Source organism: Perna viridis, chromosome 10 (assembly GCF_037379345.1).
Source record: "Perna viridis isolate PV_CMFRI_1.1 ecotype Kerala chromosome 10, ASM3737934v1, whole genome shotgun sequence".
NCBI classification, from domain to species: domain Eukaryota; kingdom Metazoa; phylum Mollusca; class Bivalvia; order Mytilida; family Mytilidae; genus Perna; species Perna viridis.
The window spans coordinates 30,004,867-30,029,646 of NC_142454.1; the positions used below are offsets into that span (position 1 = coordinate 30,004,867).

The 24,780-nt window shown below is 32.3% G+C and overlaps 1 protein-coding gene across 1 annotated transcript in view; it reads right to left on the minus strand.

Annotated features, from left to right (window-relative positions):
• Positions 1 to 18,864, minus strand: part of LOC148605312 (medium-chain acyl-CoA ligase ACSF2, mitochondrial-like) — a 33,263-nt gene extending 14,399 nt beyond the window's left edge. Inside the window, exons 1-10 of the mRNA XM_088551192.1 lie at positions 18,502 to 18,864; positions 16,809 to 16,992; positions 14,444 to 14,572; positions 13,346 to 13,399; positions 11,328 to 11,449; positions 10,128 to 10,175; positions 9,002 to 9,119; positions 7,078 to 7,173; positions 6,070 to 6,218; positions 1,178 to 1,346 (exon numbers count right to left, since the gene is read on the minus strand). Of these exons, the coding sequence (XP_088407318.1) occupies positions 1,178 to 1,346; positions 6,070 to 6,218; positions 7,078 to 7,173; positions 9,002 to 9,119; positions 10,128 to 10,175; positions 11,328 to 11,449; positions 13,346 to 13,399; positions 14,444 to 14,572; positions 16,809 to 16,992; positions 18,502 to 18,563 (1,131 nt within the window). The 5' untranslated portion in view covers positions 18,564 to 18,864. The remainder of the gene's footprint in view (positions 1 to 1,177; positions 1,347 to 6,069; positions 6,219 to 7,077; positions 7,174 to 9,001; positions 9,120 to 10,127; positions 10,176 to 11,327; positions 11,450 to 13,345; positions 13,400 to 14,443; positions 14,573 to 16,808; positions 16,993 to 18,501) is intronic.
• Between the last annotated feature and the right edge of the window lie 5,916 nt (positions 18,865 to 24,780).

A 24,780-nucleotide genomic window follows, 5' to 3' on the forward strand; every position in this document is an offset into this window, starting at 1 on the left:
AAAGAAACCAACAAAAAAATTGTTTAAGGGGTCATAACTCCTACATTAGTCAATGAATGGTTTTGAAAATTTCAGAAGTCCATCTCATCGTGCTGAACAATATTACCCATGCCAGAAATTTGCTAAAGGCAACGGTTTTTGAGTTATTTGCAAAAAATTACCATCTGACCCCTACGTTCTATTTTTAATAATGGCGGCCATGTTTTTTCATGAATCAACAATCCCAACTGTCAATTTGTGTGGGATACCCTAAGGGACATAAATGCCAACTTTCATTGAATTCTGTGCAATGGATTTTGAGAAAAAGATTTTCAAAGTTGCACATGCGAAAAATGCGAAAAAAACTGTTTCAGGGGCCGTAACTCCTACATCAGTTGACCAATCGTTGGCATAGGTCCATCTCATGATGCTGAACAATATTACCCTATGCCAGAAAGCTCTAAAGGCAACGGTTTTTGAGTTATTTGCAAAAAACTGCAATCTGACCCCTATGTTTTATTTTTAGTAACAACAGCCATGTTTTTTCATGGATCAAAAATCCCAACAATCATTTTGTGCAGAACACTCTAAGGAACAATCATGCCAAGTTTAAAACCTGTCAGTCCAGTAGTTTCAGAGGAGAAGATTTTTAAAAATTTGACCACGACCACGACAACGACGACGACAGACACCAAGTGATGGCATAAGCTCACTCGGCCTTCGGCAAGGTGAGCTAAAAATGAATTACAGTGAAATCTGTTTAATTTAACAGACAACTGTAAATTAAAAAACTTGTCAAAACTAGGCATGGTTGGACTTGTACATATACAGTGAAATCTGTCTAAACCAAACCACACACAGACTGTAGAATATGATCAGTCTGGACAGGTGTTTGGTTAAATCAGGTTCAAAATACATTGAAACAATATGAAAAGACTTAAAATAACTCTCTGGTTTAGGCAGGTTTTTGGTTCATTCAGGGTTTGGTTTACAGAGATTTCACTGTAATAAAAGCTGTCACATCTAGACATAATTTTAAGAGGTCTACAAACAAAGCAGAAATTGGCAAAATCAGAAGTAAATATACAGTAAAAAAAGAATCCTAATGGTAAAATCTGGATTTGAATTAGCAGAATTCTGCTAAAAACCAGGAAAAAATCATGTCTGCACTTTAAATCATGAAAAATACAAGACTTACAGTGATACATGGCATACCCATTTCACCAATGACTTGTCTCATGGTTTCTATGGGACAGGGCGACCCTGCCATGACCCCTGTGTAAAGTTCAGACATATCAAATTTATGAAAATCTGGATGATTCAGCATATCAATAAACATGGTAGGAACTCCATACAATGAGGAACACCTGAAAAAATATACAGACAATAAATCGGCACTGACTTGACAAGAATGGCTTCAGTAAAGCAAGTAATCAGTTCTTTTTTTTTTAAGTTAAAAGAGTAATCAAGAGAACAAAGGTTCTAGCGGAAATCAAAAGAAAGCAATCCAGGGATAAAGACCAAACATAGAAAACAGACATACATAACAAACAAAAATAATACATATAAAGTAACAAAAGCAAAAAAGCAACTCGGACTCCACTAAAAACTGGGAGCATGGACCAGGTGCACCAGTAGGGAATTAAAAATTAAGAAATTAAGTTAAGAAAAATTGAATCATAAAAAAGATACAGTAAGCAATGGAGTCTCTGTCCAAAATGACAATTACAGCACATGAAATAGTGATATTCAGGAGGTCGAGTTAAGTTTTACCTAGATTAAAGGTTGATCACATGATATACTGGCTCTAAGTTTGTTCACTAAACAATAAAAATAGAAAACATTTAATCAGATTCTGTGAAATGATAGAAAGCTTAAACATCCTTGTCAACAATCCAATTAATTATGTAAGACTGCTCATCAAAGGAAGACTTAATCCCCTAAACTTCTGTATGCACTAAAAATACATCAATAAAATCAAATGAAAATTCATTAAAGCATATTTTAAGTAGCAGTCTTTCTAAAAATCAGACAGAAGGTGATTCATGCATGTCAAAAACCCATCTAATTCACTTTCAACTCTTAGTTTTTCATTTGGTTGTTGCACTTTTGAGATAAAAGTTATATAGATTGTACATGAAATTTGCACTTTGCAAGAGTTATTGTTCTTGATTTGGCTTCATTTGGTTGGTTTTCGTGGGAGATGAATGTATGATTTTCTGAAAAATGCAGATCTGAATGTTATGTGAATGTATAGCATGTGTAGACTGAAAAACCATTGTTTGTTCGGTGGATTTTTCTTGACCATGAATCACTTTACCATTAGCAGTGTCTGAATTTTATATAGACTAGTACTTAAATTCTATTAAAATATGTACAAAATAATGATGGATGGACTGAAGAATGTAAGGGCATAAAAACAGGTGGAAATGTGTTGGACAAAAATGGTGCTGAAGAAATATGCATTCAAGAGTAGAACAGACTAGAACTTGTAAAAAAAATGCAAGGATCTGTCAAATAGGTTGAGCAATACAGGTTACGATAACATGATGAATACATTCAAACTTTTGTCAAGTTAGTGCATCTTTATTGTCTCTCTATAGTAACACACAACTTTCAAAAAAAACTAGCATTTCTACTGTAGAAAATACTTCTTTACCAAAGGCGAATGGCTAAATTTTTATTGCAACCTCAAAATTTGATGGTACTGGAAAGTACTTTAATTCATGGATACGAATTTTCATGGATTAGGGAAGAAACACAAGTTCATGGATTCTTTAATCCATGATTCGGAGGTTTTTAGTTCACACATCAAAAGACATCTTCTGTTCGTTGGGAACCAAACATCGTGGTTTGGTCTACCCATGAAAACCATGAAAATTCGTACCCCACGAAAAAAATGGTACAAATGGTATATATGACATATTTACAGAAATATACCAGGGTAGGAAACTCGTAGAAAATATCTACCAGACCACAGGGCTGGCTATATCAAAAAGATACCTGTCCTGATTAAAATTTACCAGCCCTGAAAATTTATGCAATAAAATGCCAATCAATTGTCCTTTTCAGATTCTAATGTATTTTGATGTTTAAAATGTTAGCATGACAAAAAAGAATAAACCTAAAGATGTTCTGTAATATACGTAAGTATGACTTATGATTTGTCACTTGATAAAAACACACTGCAACAAGTGCATATGTAATTGAGACACTACTAGTGACTTTAAAGAGCATTTCATTTTTAGCGGGTTGATTTTTGGTCTACAATGTAATTCAATATGCAATCTGAAATGTTCTGCTTCAAGTAAATAAAAATTAAATTTTGATTTCATTGTTACTTTACTTTTAAACAAATTCAAAAACTCAGTCACTGTTAATAATTATCCTCAGACTCATCTCCAGACAGCTGAATGGCATAGTTGACAATATAACTTTCCATGAGAGTCGTCACAAATTAACCATTCGAAACTCCGTTTTAAAGCTTGGAACAATTAACCATTTTGGCTTAGATTGATCATACAATTTATACTTTTCCTTGGAATCAATATCGCTATTTATGGGGAGGGAAGTCCAAAATATTGTCATAAAGACACAACTTTTACAAATACATTTTTTCCCTTTCCGTCAATATTTTTGTTTAATAAGTGCAATCACTATTGGTTGATTTAATGAAAACCAGCTAATGGGATTTGATTTGACACATACAAGGGTTTACCACGTTCCCAACAGAGATCGAGTCAAAACATGTGATAATGTAACGTTATTTGATCAGTTTGATTTTTAAGTTCCGTTATGAATGAGGTAATACCAAGAACTCATTACAAAATAGAAAAGGGTAATCCCAATAACCTGTTAAACTAGCACAACCACCAGGCTGTTAAAATTTAATATTTGGCCGCCCGATCAAAAAACAGGCAGTCTCTGTCTGTCGGGCAGGCTATAATTTCCAACTCTGAATCAATGATGTCACTAAGTTTTTAAGTAGCTGGCTAATTAGATAAAGTAGGCGGCGAACCCGTCCATTACGGCAGGGGGTCCGGGTGCAATATCCTGCATTCTAGGGCTCTCCTGGGCCATTGTACAGGACAATAAGATTACAATTTTTATACAAGTTTCTGTTAGATAAGCCTAAAAAATGTGATATTTTTTTTTAAATTTTGAACAAATTGTTTATTATTGAAAAGTTCCCCATTGCATAGACCCTTCTTTTTTCCACTTAATACAAGTGACAACAAAGTTTTTGCTTTGTTTCTTTCTTCAAATAAATGTCTTTGTCACATGCACATTCATTCCATTTTTTTCTTTAAATTTTCTTGATGACAAGTATCTAAAAACACAAACTAATTATAAATAATTTGAGCTTTTAATTATTTTTTTTTCTAAATTGTTTTGCTAACTAGCATAATTAACCACTCCCATATCAATCTTTCCTCTCATTACACACTTGAACCATCAATCGATCCAATCTTGTTGAAAATTTTGTTTTGACAAAAATGGCACTTGTCATACCCAATGACCTTGCTAGTATTTTATCGAATTAAAATAAGATATTAAATATCATCGATAATATGATTGTTAATTTATATCTACCATTGTCACTGTCTGTCTTTTTGGCCTTAGCTGGCCCTGGTGACAAAAAACTACAGATAGATGATTGTCCCTGTGTCACAGGCTTTGACCTTTTACGGCCCGACATGTTGCTTTTTGCTGACCGGAAAAGAAGTATTTTCAGTTCGGTAAAAATAAGAAAGTCTATATTTAGAAACAGGGAAGAAACGCAGACTATTTATTTTAGCAACCGAACAATGCATTAAAGTCACACCGATGCGTCATTCAAGTGCAATCTTTAATATTTGTGGATGAATATTGTCAGTATATTATATTATTATATTATGAATTTTATTTTTGTGGGGTATGAAAGTAGCCGGCGACGTTTGAAAGAGTAGCCGGCGATTTTTGCCGGCTGCCGGCTTCTAATGACATCCCTGTCTGAATATACCATCAGAAAATAACTAATCTGGGTAGATGCATTTTGACTGCTAAGACAGAATAAAATTGCTTAACTCTTTAGTTTTGAGCATAGATGCCGCAACACAAAAATTCTTAAAAATTTTTATGAAAACTTGAACCATTTATAGGCCCAGTAAAATTCAGACCAGAAAAGATAAGGCAGTTTAATAACAGTTTATACCAATTCTTCATGAGACCCCCACTAAATAACTTTACATCATTAACCTATAAGACTGATCGCTCTTGGTTTTGCAATACCACAGTATTACCGGGTATATTTTTAAAATTACCAAACATCTTTAACCTTTAAGACTGACCTCTCTTGTTCTTGCAATACCACAGTATTTTATTTTTAAAATTACCAAACATCTTTAACCTTTAAGACTGACCTCTCTTGTTCTTACAATACCACAGTATTTTATTTTTAAAATTACCAAACATCTTTAACCTTTAAGACTGACCTCTCTTGTTCTTGCAATACCACAGTATTTTATTTTTAAAATTACCAAACATCTTTAACCTTTAAGACTGACCTCTCTTGGTCTTGCAATACCAGAGTATTTTATTTTTAATTTTTTCAAATATTACTTTATACAGCTAAGCAGATAACTTAAAACTGTGCTGGATGGAGAGCTTTTAACAAAATAATGGGAGGGTTTTATATAGAAGAATCTGCTAACATTTGCGGTACAATGTTTTCCTTCATGACTTAATCTGTCATACGATTTGATCTGTTTTGGTTAATTTGGCCATTCGCTAGCTAAACATGCAAAAAATATCATTTCTTTTTTTATGATAATGAAGCTGTAAACACAACAGGAAGTTGCACACATTGTTGTAGGTATACCCCCACTTGTACAGGAAGTTTACTGGACAGGAAGTTTACTGGACAGCAAGTAAATGGCCTTTAACATATGCCTCACAAATATAAAGCCACACACCAGTTTTGAAATCAATCCATCTACTGTGACAAAAATTTCAGACAGGTGGATGAACAAGTTGATTACAATATACCATTCCCTCAATGAGTGGGGATATACTTTAAATACACTAGCGTTAAATATCAAATGAACCAACCTTTCATCACTAACAGCTTGTAGTGTTTTCCCAGCATCAAACCCTGGAGACGGAAAAATACAGGTGGCACCATTAGTAACCATCTGCAGACTACCAATAACCATCCCAAAACAGTGGTAAAGTGGAACTGGCACACATATCCTTGTTTCCTATAAAAGCAAAATTGTCCCAAATTTAGAAAAAAATATTTACTCATTTTTACTTAAGGAGGTAGGACTAGGGTAAGGGACATCTCTTGAAATCAGTGATGTGTTTGCATCATATACAATTTCATCAAAGCCTATCAAGCTTTCATATGAAACAGAATGAAATCAGTCAAAGTTACTTTGATGCTTACATAAGATTGATGTAAAATGCTGAATAAAAACGTTCCAATGACTTGTTGAGTTGTGTCTCTTACCCTAGTCCTACCTCCTTAAGAAAGCTGTTACAGCTGATCTGAATATATCTTCTCTTTACGCCTAATCTTCTGAATTTTAAATCAAACATAATCCTTCCTCTGCATTTTTTTATAAAAAGGGTTATTATTATTATTGAAATGTGCTTTTTTCAATATTTTCATTCCATTTCATAACCAAATTGTTAAAAAATGTAGGTTTTATTTTATTTTTTAACTGATTAATATAAAGTCATGCTTTTTTTTCAGGCCAAAATACAAAAATACAAGTACATGTGTGTTACACGTAACTGTACACCATACGATCCTATTTTGTAACTGACCTTTACCCTTTAACTTTTGAAATGAAAAAAATTCAATTTCCGAAAATCTCGCCCCTAATCTGTAACTGAACTATCAATTATTGTACAAAATAGCAATCTCCAGTGGCTATAAAAAAAAATAATCGTCCTACCAACCATAATTTTTTTCAGCAGGTAACAGTTAACACACATATCATTCTTGGCCTCATCAGATTTTTATCTCTAATATGTAAAGAGCTGTATCTAAATACTAAATTCTAAATGACAGATTTAAACGTATATTGAAATCTAAATGGCAGTGTACCATACCATTTCGTGATATCCTAATCTGTGACCAATGAAGTAGCTGTTATTGATAATATTATGATGAGACAATGTGGCACCTTTCGGAAATCCAGTAGTTCCCTGGAAGAAAAAAATAAGATTATATTTAATCATTAGCCTTACATACAACTCACCATGCACGCAACTAAGGAGACAGAATCAGCAGATAATAAACATCAAGAGATGATTTTACGAAGCCAACAAAAACTCAGAAAAGATCATCCCTGAAAATCAATGAAGTGATGTATAAACAAGAGGCTCTCAAGAGGATGAATCGCTCACCTTGATTAATAGCTTTAAACATTGAATACATGCAAAACACAGTCATGGCGAATTTCGATGGACCGTTGGACATGACAGGTACTTTTAGCATGTAATTCAGTTAATATAAGTAGAATGATGATTAATGTTTAAATGTTCAGTATCATGACAAATATTATCTCTGCAGTATCATGACATATATCATTTGTCCAGTATCATACCATATATCATCTGTGCAGGATCATAACATATATCATCTCTGCAGTATCATGACAAATATCATCTCTGCAGTATCATGACAAATATCATCTGTCCAGTATCATGACAAATATCATCTGTCCAGTATCATAACATATATCATCTGTCCAGTATCATAACATATATCATCTCTGCAGTATCATGACAAATACCATCTCTGCAGTATCATGACAAATATCATCTCTACAGTATCATGACAAATATCATCTGTCCAGTATCATAACATATATCATCTGTCCAGTATCATAACATATATCATCTCTGCAGTATCATGACAAATATCATCTCTGCAGTATCATGACAAATATCATCTCTACAGTATCATGACAAATATCATCTGTCCAGTATCATAACATATATCATCTGTCCAGTATCATAACATATATCATCTCTGCAGTATCATGACAAATATCATCTCTGCAGTATCATGACAAATATCATCTCTGCAGTATCATGACAAATATCATCTGTGCAATTTGGATCAAAGATTTTGACCGTTTATTAGGTTTTGCAGACCTGGCCAAATCATTTTTCAACCTGTTGGACATTTGCTCCGGCAACCTAACAAAATCTGCTGGACTGAACAATTATCAGCCAGACCGAAAAAAAAAAAACAAGAATTTTGCTTTGCTTTTATTCTCAATTCGGCACCATCTTTACACCAAAAGTTCCTTTTGAGGGGTGTCTAATTAAAAAAAATGTACCGAGCATCTTGTCCCGAAATCACGTGTGAAATACTGAACATTTAATAAATTTACATTAAATATCAATCTCCTTTCATTCTCTAAATAAGAAGCAAAAACTGATAAGTAACAGCGGCTATCATTGATAAAATTTTGGGAGAAGAAATGCCGAGGATGATTGTCCCCAAGTTTTATCAAATTCTGTTCAAAGGTTTCAGGGAAGAAGATTTTTTAAGAAAAGCTAACGATGGAAGACTGACTACGACAGCGCACACCAAGTGATGAGAAAAAAAGGAATTTCTAGTGCTGAAATACTTATATATCTGTATGTAGAACTATATAATTTTACATTAGTACATGTATGACATTGGTGAGACATTTACCTTGACTTAGAAAGTAGATATGATTCCAGATAAAAAATGTTCTAGGAGAATGTTCGTACAAATTTGTTGAATGAACTACATAAATTATGTTGCTATATATTTGCTAATGCATCAACCAACAGGAATACGCAAGACCATCTAAAATGCACTAATGCTGTGCATCTGCATTAAAACAATCAGTGCCTAACTGCAAACATCATTTCCGGAATACATCACTTCTGACAGAATTATTTTGAATCATTCATATTTCAGAGCACACTGCTGATTGCGACACTCTATCCCTCTAATTAATCTAAATTTTTATTGTACAGTTAAGCTACTTACAGATGTAAACTGAATGTTGATTGGATCATCAAATTGAAGTTTACTTTGAAGGTTTAAAATTTCATTTTTTCTCTGGCTGGTCCCAAATTTCATAACATCCGAGAACTTCATCATTCCACTGTTAATATAAATATACATAGTTAAGTGTAAGTCTCTGTAAGAATCAGGCAGTGGGTGAAACATGGTAAAAAAAAAACCACCATTTTGAAAGTTCAATTTAAATATTTGCACCATCAGAAACAATAAAAAAAGACAAAATTTTCCATATCAATTTAGTAGATTGAATTTAAATTTCATTGAAATGCACTGAAAATGAACATTTCAAAGGCAGATAAGTCAGGTCAGTCAAAATCCTATTTTTTCTAAAATTCTATTGAAAAATTTCTGAGCACATCCAGTGGTGCAGAGATCACATATTAGTCTTTTCAAATAGAAAAAGCATCCTCAAGTGAAATTATATTGTCAGATCACTAGGTTATTAACATGCACATTTCTGATTTTTCCTATTTTGCCTGATTCTCATAAATTTTTACACGTAAAAATTGAATTAAATTCATTCAAGACTAAAATTTTAACAGTGTAACATTTAAGGAAGAGCTATCAAATTGACAGCAGGAAGGAATGTAAAGATATTTTTTTGCCATGGTTTAAAGCATTTTTTTCCAAACATTTGCTTTAGAAATAGGGTGCATGTGTTTCACTGTATAATAACAAATGTATAAAACACTAGTATCACAACTGATTTCATACTGGCATTCATACCAAATATAAACACAAAATAGGGTAGGCTGGAAAACCTTAAACACACATTTTTTCCCACTTGGCCTTAATTCAATACTTATTGAGTCACATGTTATGAAAAGTATGTATCCCCAAAAAACATTAAATGAGGATAAATTTCAATATACTAGAAATGTTGGGATTTTCTATAATTAGAGTTGTACATCTTCAATATGTATATTTATGTATGCTATGCAGAGTTTGAATAATATTGGTTCCGTATATTTCTTTTACATATTTTCCACTTAGTATGTAGGATCCCTAAGTATGATAGACTAATTGATACATTTCAACATTGAGTGACACAGGTAAGAAATATTGTAGACATAGTATCTGTACAACTTACTCATAATCTGTATCACTGATTATAATCAGGTTCTTTAGCTCTGGTAATCTATAAACAGAACCATACTGATAAGGCCAAAAATAATAAAAATCTTGTTTCCAGCAAGAAAAATATAGAATAGGTAGGTAGGGAATTTTTTTTTATTTTTCATAAATGAATGGGGCAACAATTCAGACTTAAACAGTGGTTGAGCAAAAATGGTCATAAAGTGTTTAGGGGAGGGGCAAACAAACAGGGTAGGTAGGGAAGCAGGAAACAGACATATGATATCATCTTTTTTGGCCTAAGTTCAGGAAGTTATAAAAAAAAAATGGGACAATCCTGAAAGAGTATCATTCTAAAATTGTGGAAACTGAATATTGCAGTATTTCATCAACTGATAACTTATAAAACAATTACTTTAACACTTTTTTTTTCAGATAATGGTACCCTTACAGATATTAGGGACTCCATTTTATTAATGACACAGCCATTTTTTCAACAACAAAAAATAATTGCATGCATTAATGTCATCCTCCATGTAGGTATACTCTCACTTGTACAGGAAGTAAGTATCAGACAGCAACAATAAGCAATTAAAATATGTACAAGGTACACGTAAAACCCATTTAAATAAATTGACACACTTAATTTGAAATTAATCTGTCCAGTATTAGTTGAAGCTTTTGTGACAAACATTTTCTTTGTCATTCTACATGGTAAAAAATCGGGAATTCCAACAGCAAGTGAAGTTGATATTAGACAAAAACCAAAGTCCCTTACAAGGTATGCCTCATCAGCATAAAGCCACAAACTAAATTTGAAATCAATCCATCCATTATGAGAAAATTGTGACAACAAGAAATCTGTGAGCGATGGCTCTTGAGTGATACCCCGACTTTAACTCATGATAAAAAGAAAATAAACTAATTTAAGTTCTATGTAAACAGAAAGTAGTTATGGAATTTTCCAAATCATGATTACATCAGATATTTTCAGAAATGAAAAAAAGAAAAATAAATTTACTTCATTGACATAGGTAATGAAATGACATATTTAGCAAAATAATAAATATAATTTTAAACAGAAGAAATAATTCATGTATTATATACTTAATTGCAAAGCTATACTATACAATGCATTCTGTAATTGTATCTCTAAGACAATTAATACAGTATGTACATGAGCTTTAAAGATCAAAGATCAAGGACTTCAACTTACATATGACTTTTGATTGGCTGTCCTGGTTTTGTCCTGGCTAACTCAGGGACGATTTCAAACATAATATCATGAAACCGCTGATCTTTGAACTCCTCAGCTAACACTACTGCCTTACAACCAACCTATCAAACAAAAATGAAAGAAAGACTCAAAATGTGCATGCCAAAACAGTGTTCTAAGATTATTGAAAATTTTAGGTTTCCACGATGGGTTTACTCCAAATGAAAATTAACTTTCCCATAATTAAAGTCTGCTTTTCAAACTTATCAAATCCTTCCAGAAATATAAGTTTATAACTGCCCAAACGTAAAGTGGGACATAATAATCAGCTTTTCCAAACAGATATTGCACTTGCCTAGGGTGACGGGCAAGTGGAATCTTGAGACATTGGCCAAAAACTGTGAAGTTGACATATTGGTACCTAAGTTATGTTGATATCATTTTGTAGAAATAACATCATCTTCCAACCCTTAAGGAGGTAGATCTAGGGTAAGGGACATAACTCTTGAAATCAGTGATATGTTTGTATCATATTCCATTTTACAAAAGCCTATCAAGCTTTCATTTGAAACAGAATGAAATCAGTCCAAGTTACTTTGATGCTTACATGAGATTGATGTAAACTGCTGAGTACAAACGTTTGAATGATTTGTAAGAGTTGTGTCCCTTACCCTAGATCTACTTCCTTAAATGGCATAATAAATACTGTGAAACTAGTCTAAACTGAATCCCTTTTGGACTTTTAAAATAAGCTCAGTTTAGATACGTGTTCATTTTACCAAGGTTCAAGATACATATTGTGAAAGTACTTTAATTTGTGGATACCAATTTTTGTGGATTCTTGAAGTCGTGGTTTTGAGGTTTTCAGTGTACACTTCAATGGAAATCTCCTTTTGGCTGGAAACCAAATTTTGTGGTTTGGACTTCCCACAAAAACCACGAAAATTGGTACCCCACGAACAATAGTTCTTTCACAGTATTTAAATTTGATATAAAGGGACTTTAAAATTGTTTGGTTTGTACAGGTTTTGAATTATTCAGAGTTCGGTTTGAACTGTTTTAACGAGCAATCATATAGGATTTACAATACAACATTTACTATACAGTTGACTAATAATTATACAGGCGAAGGGAAGTAACTCCAGAATAATTAATGTAAGTACAATTAAAATATTTAAGAAAAACTGCATAGTTTGTGCAGTATATGGATAATACAACTAACTCAAGTGATCATTGTCAATGCATGTCAACCCATGTAAAGAAAAAAGTTAATACCATTTTTATGGATCTCAATATGCAATTGCATTAGAAAGAGCAAGATTGAGAACAGTCCTCACTTTTGATTGAAAGAGTAAATTAATCATTACATAAAAAAAACTGTCTAAAAGTTTTATAGATCAAAGGTGTACACTCCTTGAATTTTAATAACAGAAAAATATAAATAATACCTGAAAAATAGGGCACCTAAGGGACAGTGAATAATACTCCGCCACATTGCCAAAAAAAATTGGGGATAATAAAACTCAAATTGGCCATACATGTAACTTTTGTGTAAATAATCTGACCTAACTGAAACATGACTTTCATCTGTATTGTATGATCCTCAAAACCTTAAAAACTACAAGTATGCAAAGTTTGAAAAAGATCCTTTAATACCATCTTAAGACAAATAATTTATCATTTGGAAAAATTTCTGGGAATTTTCGCTTGAAAAAAAATGTGACGGCCTGAGACAGACAGGGCAAAAACAATATGTCTACCCACAAAAGTGGGGGGGTGGGGGGCATAATATTATTGCTACACTTTGACTGAAAGAGAATATATCGTGACCAGATTAATTACTGAGATCAGTCTGTGCCATAAACATTTTTAGCTACTAGCCAGAACTGTAAATTTCAGTTATTTTTTTCTAAAGAATGCAACTGAAATTCTCAAATTTTTCATTGGCCCTATCAATTTTTACTGGGCTCAGGCTTTGGGCTAGTTGCTAAAGGCACAGACTGTGCGATTAGCCCTACCTTTTTAAGAGAGTACTGTAATTCATTGGGTCTGTACAATGGATTAATATTGACCTGAAAAAAAAAACATAGAAGTATCAATAATTAATTAATAAACTAATATCAGAGAGAAGCATCTCCCCTGTCACACATCACTGTAATTCAATTTGGGGCATATACCAGAAAGAGATATGGAAGTGTACTGTAAGGCAAAGAAAAAATAAAAGAAGTTACATTGGATGAATAAATAGGATAGGTAGGTAAGTTAAATCGTTTTATTTTTTTTAAATTATTCCATAGACACAAATGGATGGATATCTTGACTATAGTAGTTCTCAACTATAAAAAATGATGTATGTAGTTTAGCAGCATTTCATGAGAAAAAAAATACCAATAAAATGTGCTAAGGTAAGTAGGGTAACTTTCAACAGACAAGTGTTTTTCTTTGGCCTAATGATGCTACTACAACTACACACTTCATACCATTGACATAGCAGTTGTTGTTATGTTAAAATGACGAAATCAGAAACTAAACTTTAAAATCTTAACAGGAAATTTTAAAGTCAATAGACCATGATAGCTGCCATATGTATCAACAGGATAATGCAACTTCATACGAATTACAACTGACCCATCATAAGTGGGTCATACAAGCTGATGTAATCAGAAAACTTAACATTACAATCTGAACCTGGAAGCCATCACTGATGCCAGAATAGCAATATCTTAGTCTCGTCTTCTGTGACTTTTATTGAAGACAAGACAAAAAAATTCAAAGTAGTTGAGGATCCTAGTCCTTCTAACAGATGTCCATCTGAAGAATTTTCATGTTTTGGAACAAAAGATGGAGGAAAGATTACAACAGGTGGTAGGAGGTACATGAAACCATGGGGTACCCATACTTGGCAAAAAAAAAAAAAACCAATGAAAATGTGAAAATATGCATTAATGCTTCAAAAGAATGTTTTAACAAAATAATGATAACTGAATAAATTATTCCTTGGATTCAGCCCATATGGTTTGAAGTTGGAAAGAAAAATAAACGCATCTTTTTTTGTTTGTAGTGCAATTTCACTTGAACAATTCTACAGATCATCATTATAACGAATAAATGTATACCAAAATGATTCCTGCTCTAGCTGTAGAATACTGAGTTAGTATCCATTCATATGTATTGGGTCCCCAGATACCAACTCTGTCCCCTCTCGTCAGCCCAAGTTCCAGTAAGCCTGCAGCAAACTGGTCTGACTGTAATTAAAATATAAAAAAAAAAAACATCAATAAAATGTTCACAATTTCAGAATGAATCAACAGCACTTAATATCATACTAATGAAAAATCTACAGTTTTTTAATGGCAAGGCTAGAAATCTTTTCAATGTTCTAATTTTAAGACTGTGTGATGCTTGACAGTACAATATATTACCCCACACTGTAAACATATTAATTTTCATGGTTGTTAATTTTCACAGATTATACCAAATAATATATTTGCAGGTATCATTTTTTGCAGTTTCAAGAAATGATTAGCTATATTGTAAAAAATCCTTTTTGGAGGTACTATATTTCGCATGTTTCTGTCCACTGCAAAAATGAACACACTAACAGTATCTGGAGATCAAAAACATTTTGGAAGTATGTAAATATAAGTAGCAGATACAAATGTAAAATATAATGGTTGTACCATATATTTAAATATTATACAATTTGTGAAGCTTTATTCATTTAATCATTAAAAGCAGTTGGTTCAAAATATTTTTATTTTAAGATTAAACAGATATTTTTGGTCGTTCATGCATGTATGAACGGATATTGGAGCTCCCAATCTCCATGAATGGCCGAAGGCCATTATGTAGTGTTTGGGAGTGGAGAGTACATGCATGAACAACCGAAAATAGCTGTTTCATCCAAATAATTCTATCCCGACATTTGAGAATTATTTTTGAACAGGTAAATGTATTCATAGAATGAATCTAGTTCTGGGACAATTTAATTTTGGGGCGACTTTACTTTAGTTAGATTTTAAACATTTATAAATTTCTTTCCCCGAGCTGAAAATTACTCTCTGTAACCAAACTGTACAGGAAAATCATGTTCATGCATGTATGAACAATCTGGCGAAGTTGATGCAAGTATGAACTTTCTGGCAAAGACCTTCTCTACCAATCAAAAACGGCTATAAGCATGAAGAATGATTAGGATTATATAATAATAAATTTATGTTTATATATTACACTTAACCTGCATTGGAAATTTAAGTACATGTACATGTATAACAAACCAGAAAAAAAAAAAGTTTAGTACACGATACACAACAGATGTACATGCACATGTATATCTTTATTATAAACAGCATTCTGCGTTGTCACGATTTTTGAAGACCAAAAAACTAAAACATGTATTAAATTGCAGGAATATCTTAAATTTTTCCGAAAAAATAATGTAAACCAAGAAATTTTCAGAGCAGATAAAATTTTCTCTATTTTCGGGTAACACCTAGATTTGTATAATGCGAAAAATTAAACTGTTGATAATATCATCTTAAAAAAACAAAAAAAATGAAATTTGAGGAATGAATACGAATTTAAAACTGTGAGAAAGCAGATTGATCACATAAATCCCGAAAAAAAAAGGCACGAAAATTTCCGAGTATACAGTACATTGTTCCAGGAGATAGTACTTAGATTAAGTTGCCAGGCCAACCGAAGTACTGACAATAATACACATCCATGTATGGCCTACACTGTAAAACTGCATTAAGTTTTATGATAATCCATATTTTTTCCCAATCAACTTGTATTGGTGGAGTTGCAGTGGTCCAGGATTTTTTGTTTTACAAATTGAGGTTACCATGGGAAAACATCATTCTGACATCAACTTTCCCACAGTCAACAATTGCTTTCCTTACTAAACAAATCATTATAGCATTTACAATTTAGAACTTTGCCAAAGGAAAAGTGTTACCATTAAAGATACTTTCCCCAATCTAAATTTTACTAGCCCCAGGTGAAAGGAAGTAGGAATCTTAGAACACTAAGTTGTTAATAAAAGACAGACAGACGACCAAACAGTGAATAACTTACATACCCCCCCTTATAAAAACTAATATTTTTTTCAAGGGGAAATAATAATTCTGCAAGAAATTTATTTTTAAAAAATATGCCACCTAGAGTGAGATACTGGAGCCACTGGAGATCTATAATATTTGCCTGTTCTGCCTGGCTACTATTGACTTCCTTGAAATAACTTCAGATTTTACCAGTGGTTCCATTAAATGGTGGTACTGGGTCTTGAATCCTCTTTCTGGCCTAGGACCTTTAAAATATCATTACCTACATGTCAAGTCCCAGGACCTTTAAGCCTATTCATTGACAATTTTTAAAAATATTGAGAACTTGTTTTTCCTAAAAAGGACAATTTATTTAAAATTTTGAGTTTGGACCCCTATAGTGCATACATCTACATGTACATGCATATTGTTGTACCTCTTCCAGAAGTTCAGCAAATGTCTTCCTAACATTGTCTGAACTGAAAACCAAAGCTTCTGTATCTGGTTCTATTTCAGTCCTCTGTTGCAGCGCTTGGCCTACTGTTACACCTAACAGTGGAGAATCACTTGGTCCATGGAAATAACTCCATTTCTGTGCCTGTGGTAATTGTTTTGTGAATCTATAATGAAATTAATACATCCTATTTCTAAGGATGAAACAATTCATAGCAATATCAATGTATCATGATACTTTTAGTCACTATATGATAAGATAAATTTGACTGAGGGCTGTGAAGCTGGGTGAGCTCTCTACCATTATTATGTGTAGTTTCTAAATTTCCCTTACGGTTTCCCAATATACTAACGACGAAAAAGTCATGTCCCGGAAGTAACAAAAAGTGACTGTCATTACGGAGAAAACTCATCATTTCCTTCAATCGAACAAATAAAAATATAAAGGTTATATTAAGATAACATTTTAGTAAAAATACATTAATCTTTTCTAACAGTTTTCAAGTCTTTTTCTAATTTGTTTTACTTATTTAAAGAAATGAATGTTATGTTTATAAAAACGTCGGGAAACACGTGGATGTATGTACATGTATCTCCGCTGTTCCACTATTGCTGTTGTCCTAACCTAACCCGCCTCAGAAAAATATATAACTACGATTATATTATCAAAATCGAAGCACAGCTTTTCTAAGATAGGAAATACATTCATTTTCTTGTTTGGAATTTGCAGCTGTTGTCTGAATTTCGTTTACATCACACGATAGTTGTAATATATTCCAACCATCCATGGAGAAACGTAATATTTCCGGTATCTGTACAGATTGATCAGACAGGTCAAAACTGAAATGGATGTTGCTAGAGATGCCCTTAAGGGATAAAAAATGTGAAGTATTGCAAAGTGCTGTAAAGTCATTGACCATTTTGAGAGCAAGTGGAAAGGGGGGTCTGGGGTTGGATTTTTTTTTTGGGGGGGGATATTCAAGTTATTCATTTATTGAAAAAAAACCTCCCCCATTAATTAACAAGACAGATTTTCAAATAAAAATATTGATTTTGCTTGCTGCTTAAATATAAATAAAAATATTGCACTTGCGAAGCAAATATTTTCATCTGAGTCGACCTTCCCCTCTTTGTAATGTCCTTTTTTCTTTTTACAAGTCTCACACAGACGATACATATATGGTAAAGCTCACGGTGCTCGCTGATTTAGGCAATGCCTACCCCATATTATATATATGTTTCGATACAGGTCAAAATACAAGTTGAACTTTTTTTACAATATGAACTTTTTTTTCAAACCATTGATGAAATTACTATGGAAATAGTAAAGTAAGACTTGTCCTGTAAGGAAAAAAACATTAATCTTCTATAAAATCAAAGTTATAGACTTTTAGAATGAAACCTGGCTTCAACCAAGCAATCATAAATAATTTTCGTCCCAAGACTCATACTGGCACAGCCATGCTATCAAAAAATCTGTTTCAGAGACACATACTGTATATTTGTAAGTTGAAATCAATTTTGAGATCATGTAAAAACCTGCTTTACTGGTATACATTTGCACAATGTATATTTACTCCTATATTGCAAACCAGTAGCATTACATTAGCCCTTACATATATACATGTAATGTAATTGTCAAATTAATGGAGAAACATAGTTTGTTATACACATACTTGCACCGAGTAAAGTTATAAGAAACTTTCAAGCAGCTCCTCAGAAGTTTTGTTGAGTTCATGCTGTCATCTTATGCTTCTGTTTACCTGAGAATTACCTTGACATACAACTAGCTCAGTGAACCACTAACCAAATGAACCTTTAATATGAACCATTAAAAGAGCAATTGGTGACAATTCATTCAAGAAGAGAGAACCAGTTCAATATTCCCGCCAAATCAACGTTCTTCCTGATTAATATAATCAAAAGCTTTGAAGGGCTTAACAATTTCCTTCAGTATCATCTTACAAAATCAATTTCGACAGATTGAAAGTGTCCACTTGTTGATTGGGGTTTGTGTTCTAGTATACAAATTTATATATCCGGAAATGAGGTTGCTCCGTCTATGGTCAAATTTTGTAATCCTCAATAAACTTCCGGTATTTTAGAACATACAGCCCATGGAAACAGGAGTTTGGGATTCTCGGACTTTTACATGACTTTTGAACTAGTATTTTGTGAAAAATCATGCTGTCACGTTGGGGGGGGGGGGGGGGTTGGTTGGTCTGAATTTGAGTTTCGTGTACTCACATATGGACATATATTCCACCAAAAAGTAAGTGATACATTATGGTGAATACAAATGAACCTGAAAATCGTAGTTTTTTTATTTTATTTTAAGCGTTACAATATGTTTTATTACAATTTTTGGCGATAACTTTTTGTTTTTATATTTTTAAAGTCGATATTTGGATTGTCAAAACAAACGAACATTAATGATATGCATTCATTATTGTTTACAGTGCCGCCATGAGGAAAATACAAATATTTTATTTAGTTCGAACACAGTTATGATAAATAACTTAAGTGTTTTTCATATACCATGTATTTGTTAATTATAATTTGTCCAATCATGTGCTGTAGTCTAAGTAAATGAGTGCAGTTCAAATTACAGGAGATATGGTACACAAAAAGCTTTCTTAAGCCTTATACGTGTACTGTATACATGTTCCATAGTCCTTACAAACATTTTTATAAAGACATGAAGAGTTGTCGTTGAGTCAATGACTGTTGATTTTCATTTAAATGAAACAGTCTATGATACAAACTTGTTGAACATGATGAGTTGTACAGTTACTTGATTATAGGGTAACACAAACAAAACCGAACAAGAATCTGTTATTTGTGTATACAGTACCTCATATTTCATTTTTGATAACAAAAATAAATTCATGTACAAGGTCAAGGAAACTCCAGTGAAACAAGTATTGCTGAATAGTATAATGACCAAGAGCAATCAGAAACAATATTTAATGTTCCATGGTATTGTACATGTAAGTCATATGAGAACATTTCATACATAACTTGAAGAGTAATCAAGGGAACCAAGTAAACTACTTGAATTATATGATTTGGAATTAATCTAAACATTAACATATACATTTGTATGACCTTATATAAGGCACAATTTTCAATTTTTTAAGAAGTTTATCGTGCTATTTTTTTTTACTTTTTTAATAGATCCATAAATACAAGCTGTTGACTTACATTGTATATTTGTAACTAAGGATAAGGAACTAGTTTTATCAGTCATCAGATTTCTTTTGCACAGTATGTTGTCATGAACATGTACAATTATACCATAGTCATGACAGTATGATAAAAGTCTATCCATGTTGATTTTCAGTATCTCTTTCCATATTAAAAGGAAATATGTTTTGATATTTTCCAGAAAATTTTGGATGCAGCCGTCATGTTCACCTACCAATGATACAAGTTACCAGACAAGTCATGCATAACAGGAAGCTCTGTTCAAATGAAGTATGATAATAGATTGTGTAGGTATTTGAGGTTCTGTATACAATATTTTTATGCCTTGTTTTTTTTTTTTTTTTTTAATATTGATTTGGGGTGTTCCAAATGTAGGAACCACCTCTTTTGTTGGGAAATGTTGGAAGTAATGTGGAAAATGTTTGCAAAAATGAGGAAATAAATAGCTTGGACCCACACTTTCAAAGTCTTTTGATATGTTCACTATAAACTCTCATTAGTCAATTTATTTTAGAAATGTATTTGTATTATTTCTACATATGTAATGTAGATAGATCCCATATGTGTTTATCGCTTAAAATGTAGCACTACAGTTCCCTTGACACTTAAATGAAGGTTGTAACATAGACGTAATATTTTAACATAATGGGATGTTTTGTTTGAAAAAAAAAACATCCAATGAGCCATATAATGTAGGGTTTACTTAAATAGAGGTCTACTTCAATACAGGAATCATGAATCAAAATAACTTTGAATATGAGTATTATGTATATTTATTACTGATTTTTATACTTCCAGGTCATCCATGGCATACATGTAGAATTTAGATGATCTTCAATGCTGTTCAAATCTCTGCTTGCACTGTGATGAAAGCTGATATGAAGCTGAAGTTTGAAAATAAAGATTTTCAAAATCATATTTCTTATGCAAATGTACAAGGTTTAAATGTGTTGTGCTTCAAAAGTAAAAGTCACTTTCATACATGTATACAATAACAGCCATGTATACTTCTTGACAGTACCATCCTGGAATACAACGTAGAATCCCTTGCACTGCAAGCTGTCACTCTATCAACTGAGCTGAAAAATTACTTCATTGTTTTCTGTAGATTAGGTTGATTATGGTCTACTGTAAATAGTTTTACTTTATTTGTTTTTGGGCCTTTTTATAGATTGCTTAATGGTATGTAGTTTGCCCATTATTGATAACCATGTGGTGATTTCACTTGTAGAAGCTTAATTGTTACTTGCTTGGTTTTTTGAATGATTATCTCATTGGCAAACATAAATGGTATATGTATATAAGTTTTCTACTTATGACTAGTGAGTGCTAAATCTTTCACTGCTTCTCAGACAAGTAATTTTGTGTAACAACTATTTGGCTAAGCAACTGTTGATTCTGTGAGGTAGCACTATGAAACCGCCTCAAAATGTCATAATAATAGAGTAGTAAAGTTCCATGGGTAAATAGAATAAAATATAAACATTCACAGACATTAAAAATTTTGAAAAAAGAAGAATTTATTGTTGAATTTTGAGCTAATCATAATCATGCCATGTACTTGTACCTATAATTTACATTGAATTGATCTGAATTCATGGTTTCCTTTTATAAACTACAAGACTGGTAAATTGTGATTTTTTTTGTTCACAAGTTAAGAGAGATGTTGAGATGAGGATAATCATACCAAAAGCTCATGATGCACCTGTTTAATAGGACATATTATCGAATGATAATTATTAGTCAACTGTGCTGGTAATACCTGTTCATTGATCAGAAGGAGTTGGCACCCCTCCTTTTTACCAGAAAATTAGTTATTTTCATGTGTAAAATTGACAAAACATGGAAAATAATGTCTTAGCATCACCATCACATTGGCTTGCACCCCTCCTTTTCAAAGTGTCTGGAGCCTTCCCTGTTCACTAACTGTAAATAGCTTTCATCATATTTTGCTTTAACTGTTTAGCATGAAACAAGTTGCCTGTTTTGAAACCATTTTAATATTCTCCATAAAAGCAATAAAGAAATATATATATATAAAAAAAAAGCAATACAATGCTTAGGTAGCAAACCATGTTGTATTCCAGCAGTGCTAGAGGTTGTCTGGCAAGCAATTTTCTGACTTGGTGCCATCCTGGGGTATAGAGGAACGGAATTCCAAACTCTTACGTTGTAGGAGTAACATGGACGGATCCAGGATTTTAGATAGGGGCGCACAGTAAAAATTCTGCCGAGCGGAGCGAGGTGACACAAATTTTGAGGTTAAATTTTTGAAATATTATAGAGTGGGTGCAATGTAGATATCTTTTGTGGTAAAATTTGTGAGAAATTTAAAGTTTCAACTTGAAACCGCCTAAATCTACCCTTGACAACCCATGCTTTGCAAATTTTAGGGGGTGCACGCCCGCCACTCCCCCACCTGTATACGCCTCCAAGTAACCATGTTGATTTTTATGAATGCTAAAAGATTAAAGTCGGGGCTAGGATCACATTTGAAATAGAAAGGCAGGACAATGATATATGATTTTATATAAATACAAAGATGCAGTAGGCGAAAAAAAAGTTCCTGGTTTGAATATTACATTAAAAGATCCAGGGCACAAAATTTGACTATATAGCCCCCTTTTTTCCCCTTATGATTCAAATGGATATAGAAATTTATCATTATTTACCTGGGAGGGGTACTGGTCATTTTGAAATCATATAAAATTTTCTTGACCCCCAATGATATTTTCTTACCCCCCTTAAAAACATTTTTTTTTAAATACTAATACTAATACTTATATTCTTTATTGGCACAAACACAATTACAATAATTGGCAAAGGCCCATATAATTGGTACATAAAATTGTAACATATATAGTAGCGGTATACATGTAAATAGAGTATTAGTCAAATGTTATGAGAAGAGATATTTGTTATGAAATAAAAAATTTTCTGATAGAAAAAATAATATCGAAAAAATTAGTGATAATCTTTAGTACAGTATATGAATCACTGAATATACATTGTTTCAGTGTGTAGAAATTAATTGAATCAATATTTTTTTGATGATATTTGATAATTTGGACATAAATTGACTTCTAACTTTGGAGTATTTTTCACATTTTAGCAAAAAATGTAATTCATCTTCAACGTCCCCAGAGTTGCAAACTTTACATGATCTCTCGTTTGCAGGAATTGATAGATGACGGCCTTTTTCTATTTCCAAATTATGGCTACTGATTCTAATATTGCAAAGAGAGGATCTTTCTGATCTTTTTTGTAAAATATCAACAAAGCTTGCTCGTTTGTATCCAATGTGTAAATTTCGATAAAATGTTAGTTTATTTGAATTTTGGATTGGGAATGTTGCTCTTGCATAAATTGATCGGTTATTCGTTGTTTTATATTTGATAAAATAGGTTTAAAGCTACATTTTTGATAGATTATGTGTGAAAAACCAAGTTTATTGATAATAGAATACATTCTCTTTGTCCAAGTGTTATTGTTTTCCGTAGCTTGAAATATTTTGAAAGCCAAAGTGTTTTCTGAGGAAAGAAGATAATTTAAAAATTTAACACAGGAAAATATAATTTTTGAGTGAAGTGGGAGTCATCCAAGTTCAGAACGACATGCAGCATTTGTAGCTTTGCAATGTACACCAAGAGTTTCCTTAATGAATTTTAAATGAAATTTTTCTACAACTGAGTTACTAAAAGTACATGTATCAATATCTATACCCCAGACTTCACTACAGTACAAAAGAATGGGGCTAATTAAATTATTAAACAGCTTTTCTAACAGATGACATGAATGATCTAGCCCTACTGACTTTTTTTATCTTGAATAAAGCTTTTCTAGCCTTTTCCATCAGCTAAATTAAATTTACCATTATAATGTAACATGACCCCAAGACAACAATATTTTGTTTGAATGATACCATTATTGTACGTAAACTCGTTAATATAAGATCTACCATTTGAATTAAATACAATAACTTTAGATTTTGACACATTAACATATAATTTCCAATTACAGCAATATTCATCAACAATATTTAAGTTAGTTTGTAAACCTTGTTTACTTTCAGATAATATAACTAAGTCACCAGCATATAAAAGACAATTTACTGATATATTCCCAATTTTTACAGGATTGCAATTATTTGACTTTAATACCTTTACAATGTCATCTAAAAAAATATTAAATAATAAAGGCTCAAAACATCACCTTTATTGACACCACATTCTGATTTGAATGTGGAACTTAGTCCATTTGAAAATTTGATTCTATTTGTAGTTTTATTATACATAGAAAATATTATTTGAAATAGTTTTGGAGGAACATTTGCTGACACAAGTTTGTAAAAAAGACCAACCCGCCAAATGGTATCAAAAGCCTTACATAGGTCAATAAAAGCAGCAAAAACTTTTCTTTTTTTGTTTTTATAGTGGTCAGTAATGGATTTGATTGAAAATAGATGGTCAGCAGTTCTACTGTTATCTCTGAAACCAATTTGGTTTTCACTTAGGAGAGATTTGCTATTTGTAAATTCCAGCATAAATTATTCTACTAAACAGTTTTCCTAAATTAGAAGTTATAGAAATTCTCCTATAATTACAGGGGTCAGTCTTATTACCTGATTTATGAAGGAGAATCAAAAAGCTCTCATTCCATAGAAGTTATAGAAATTCCCCTATTATTACAGGGGTCAGTCTTATTACCTGATTTATGTACAAGAACCAAAAAGCTCTCATTCCATAGTA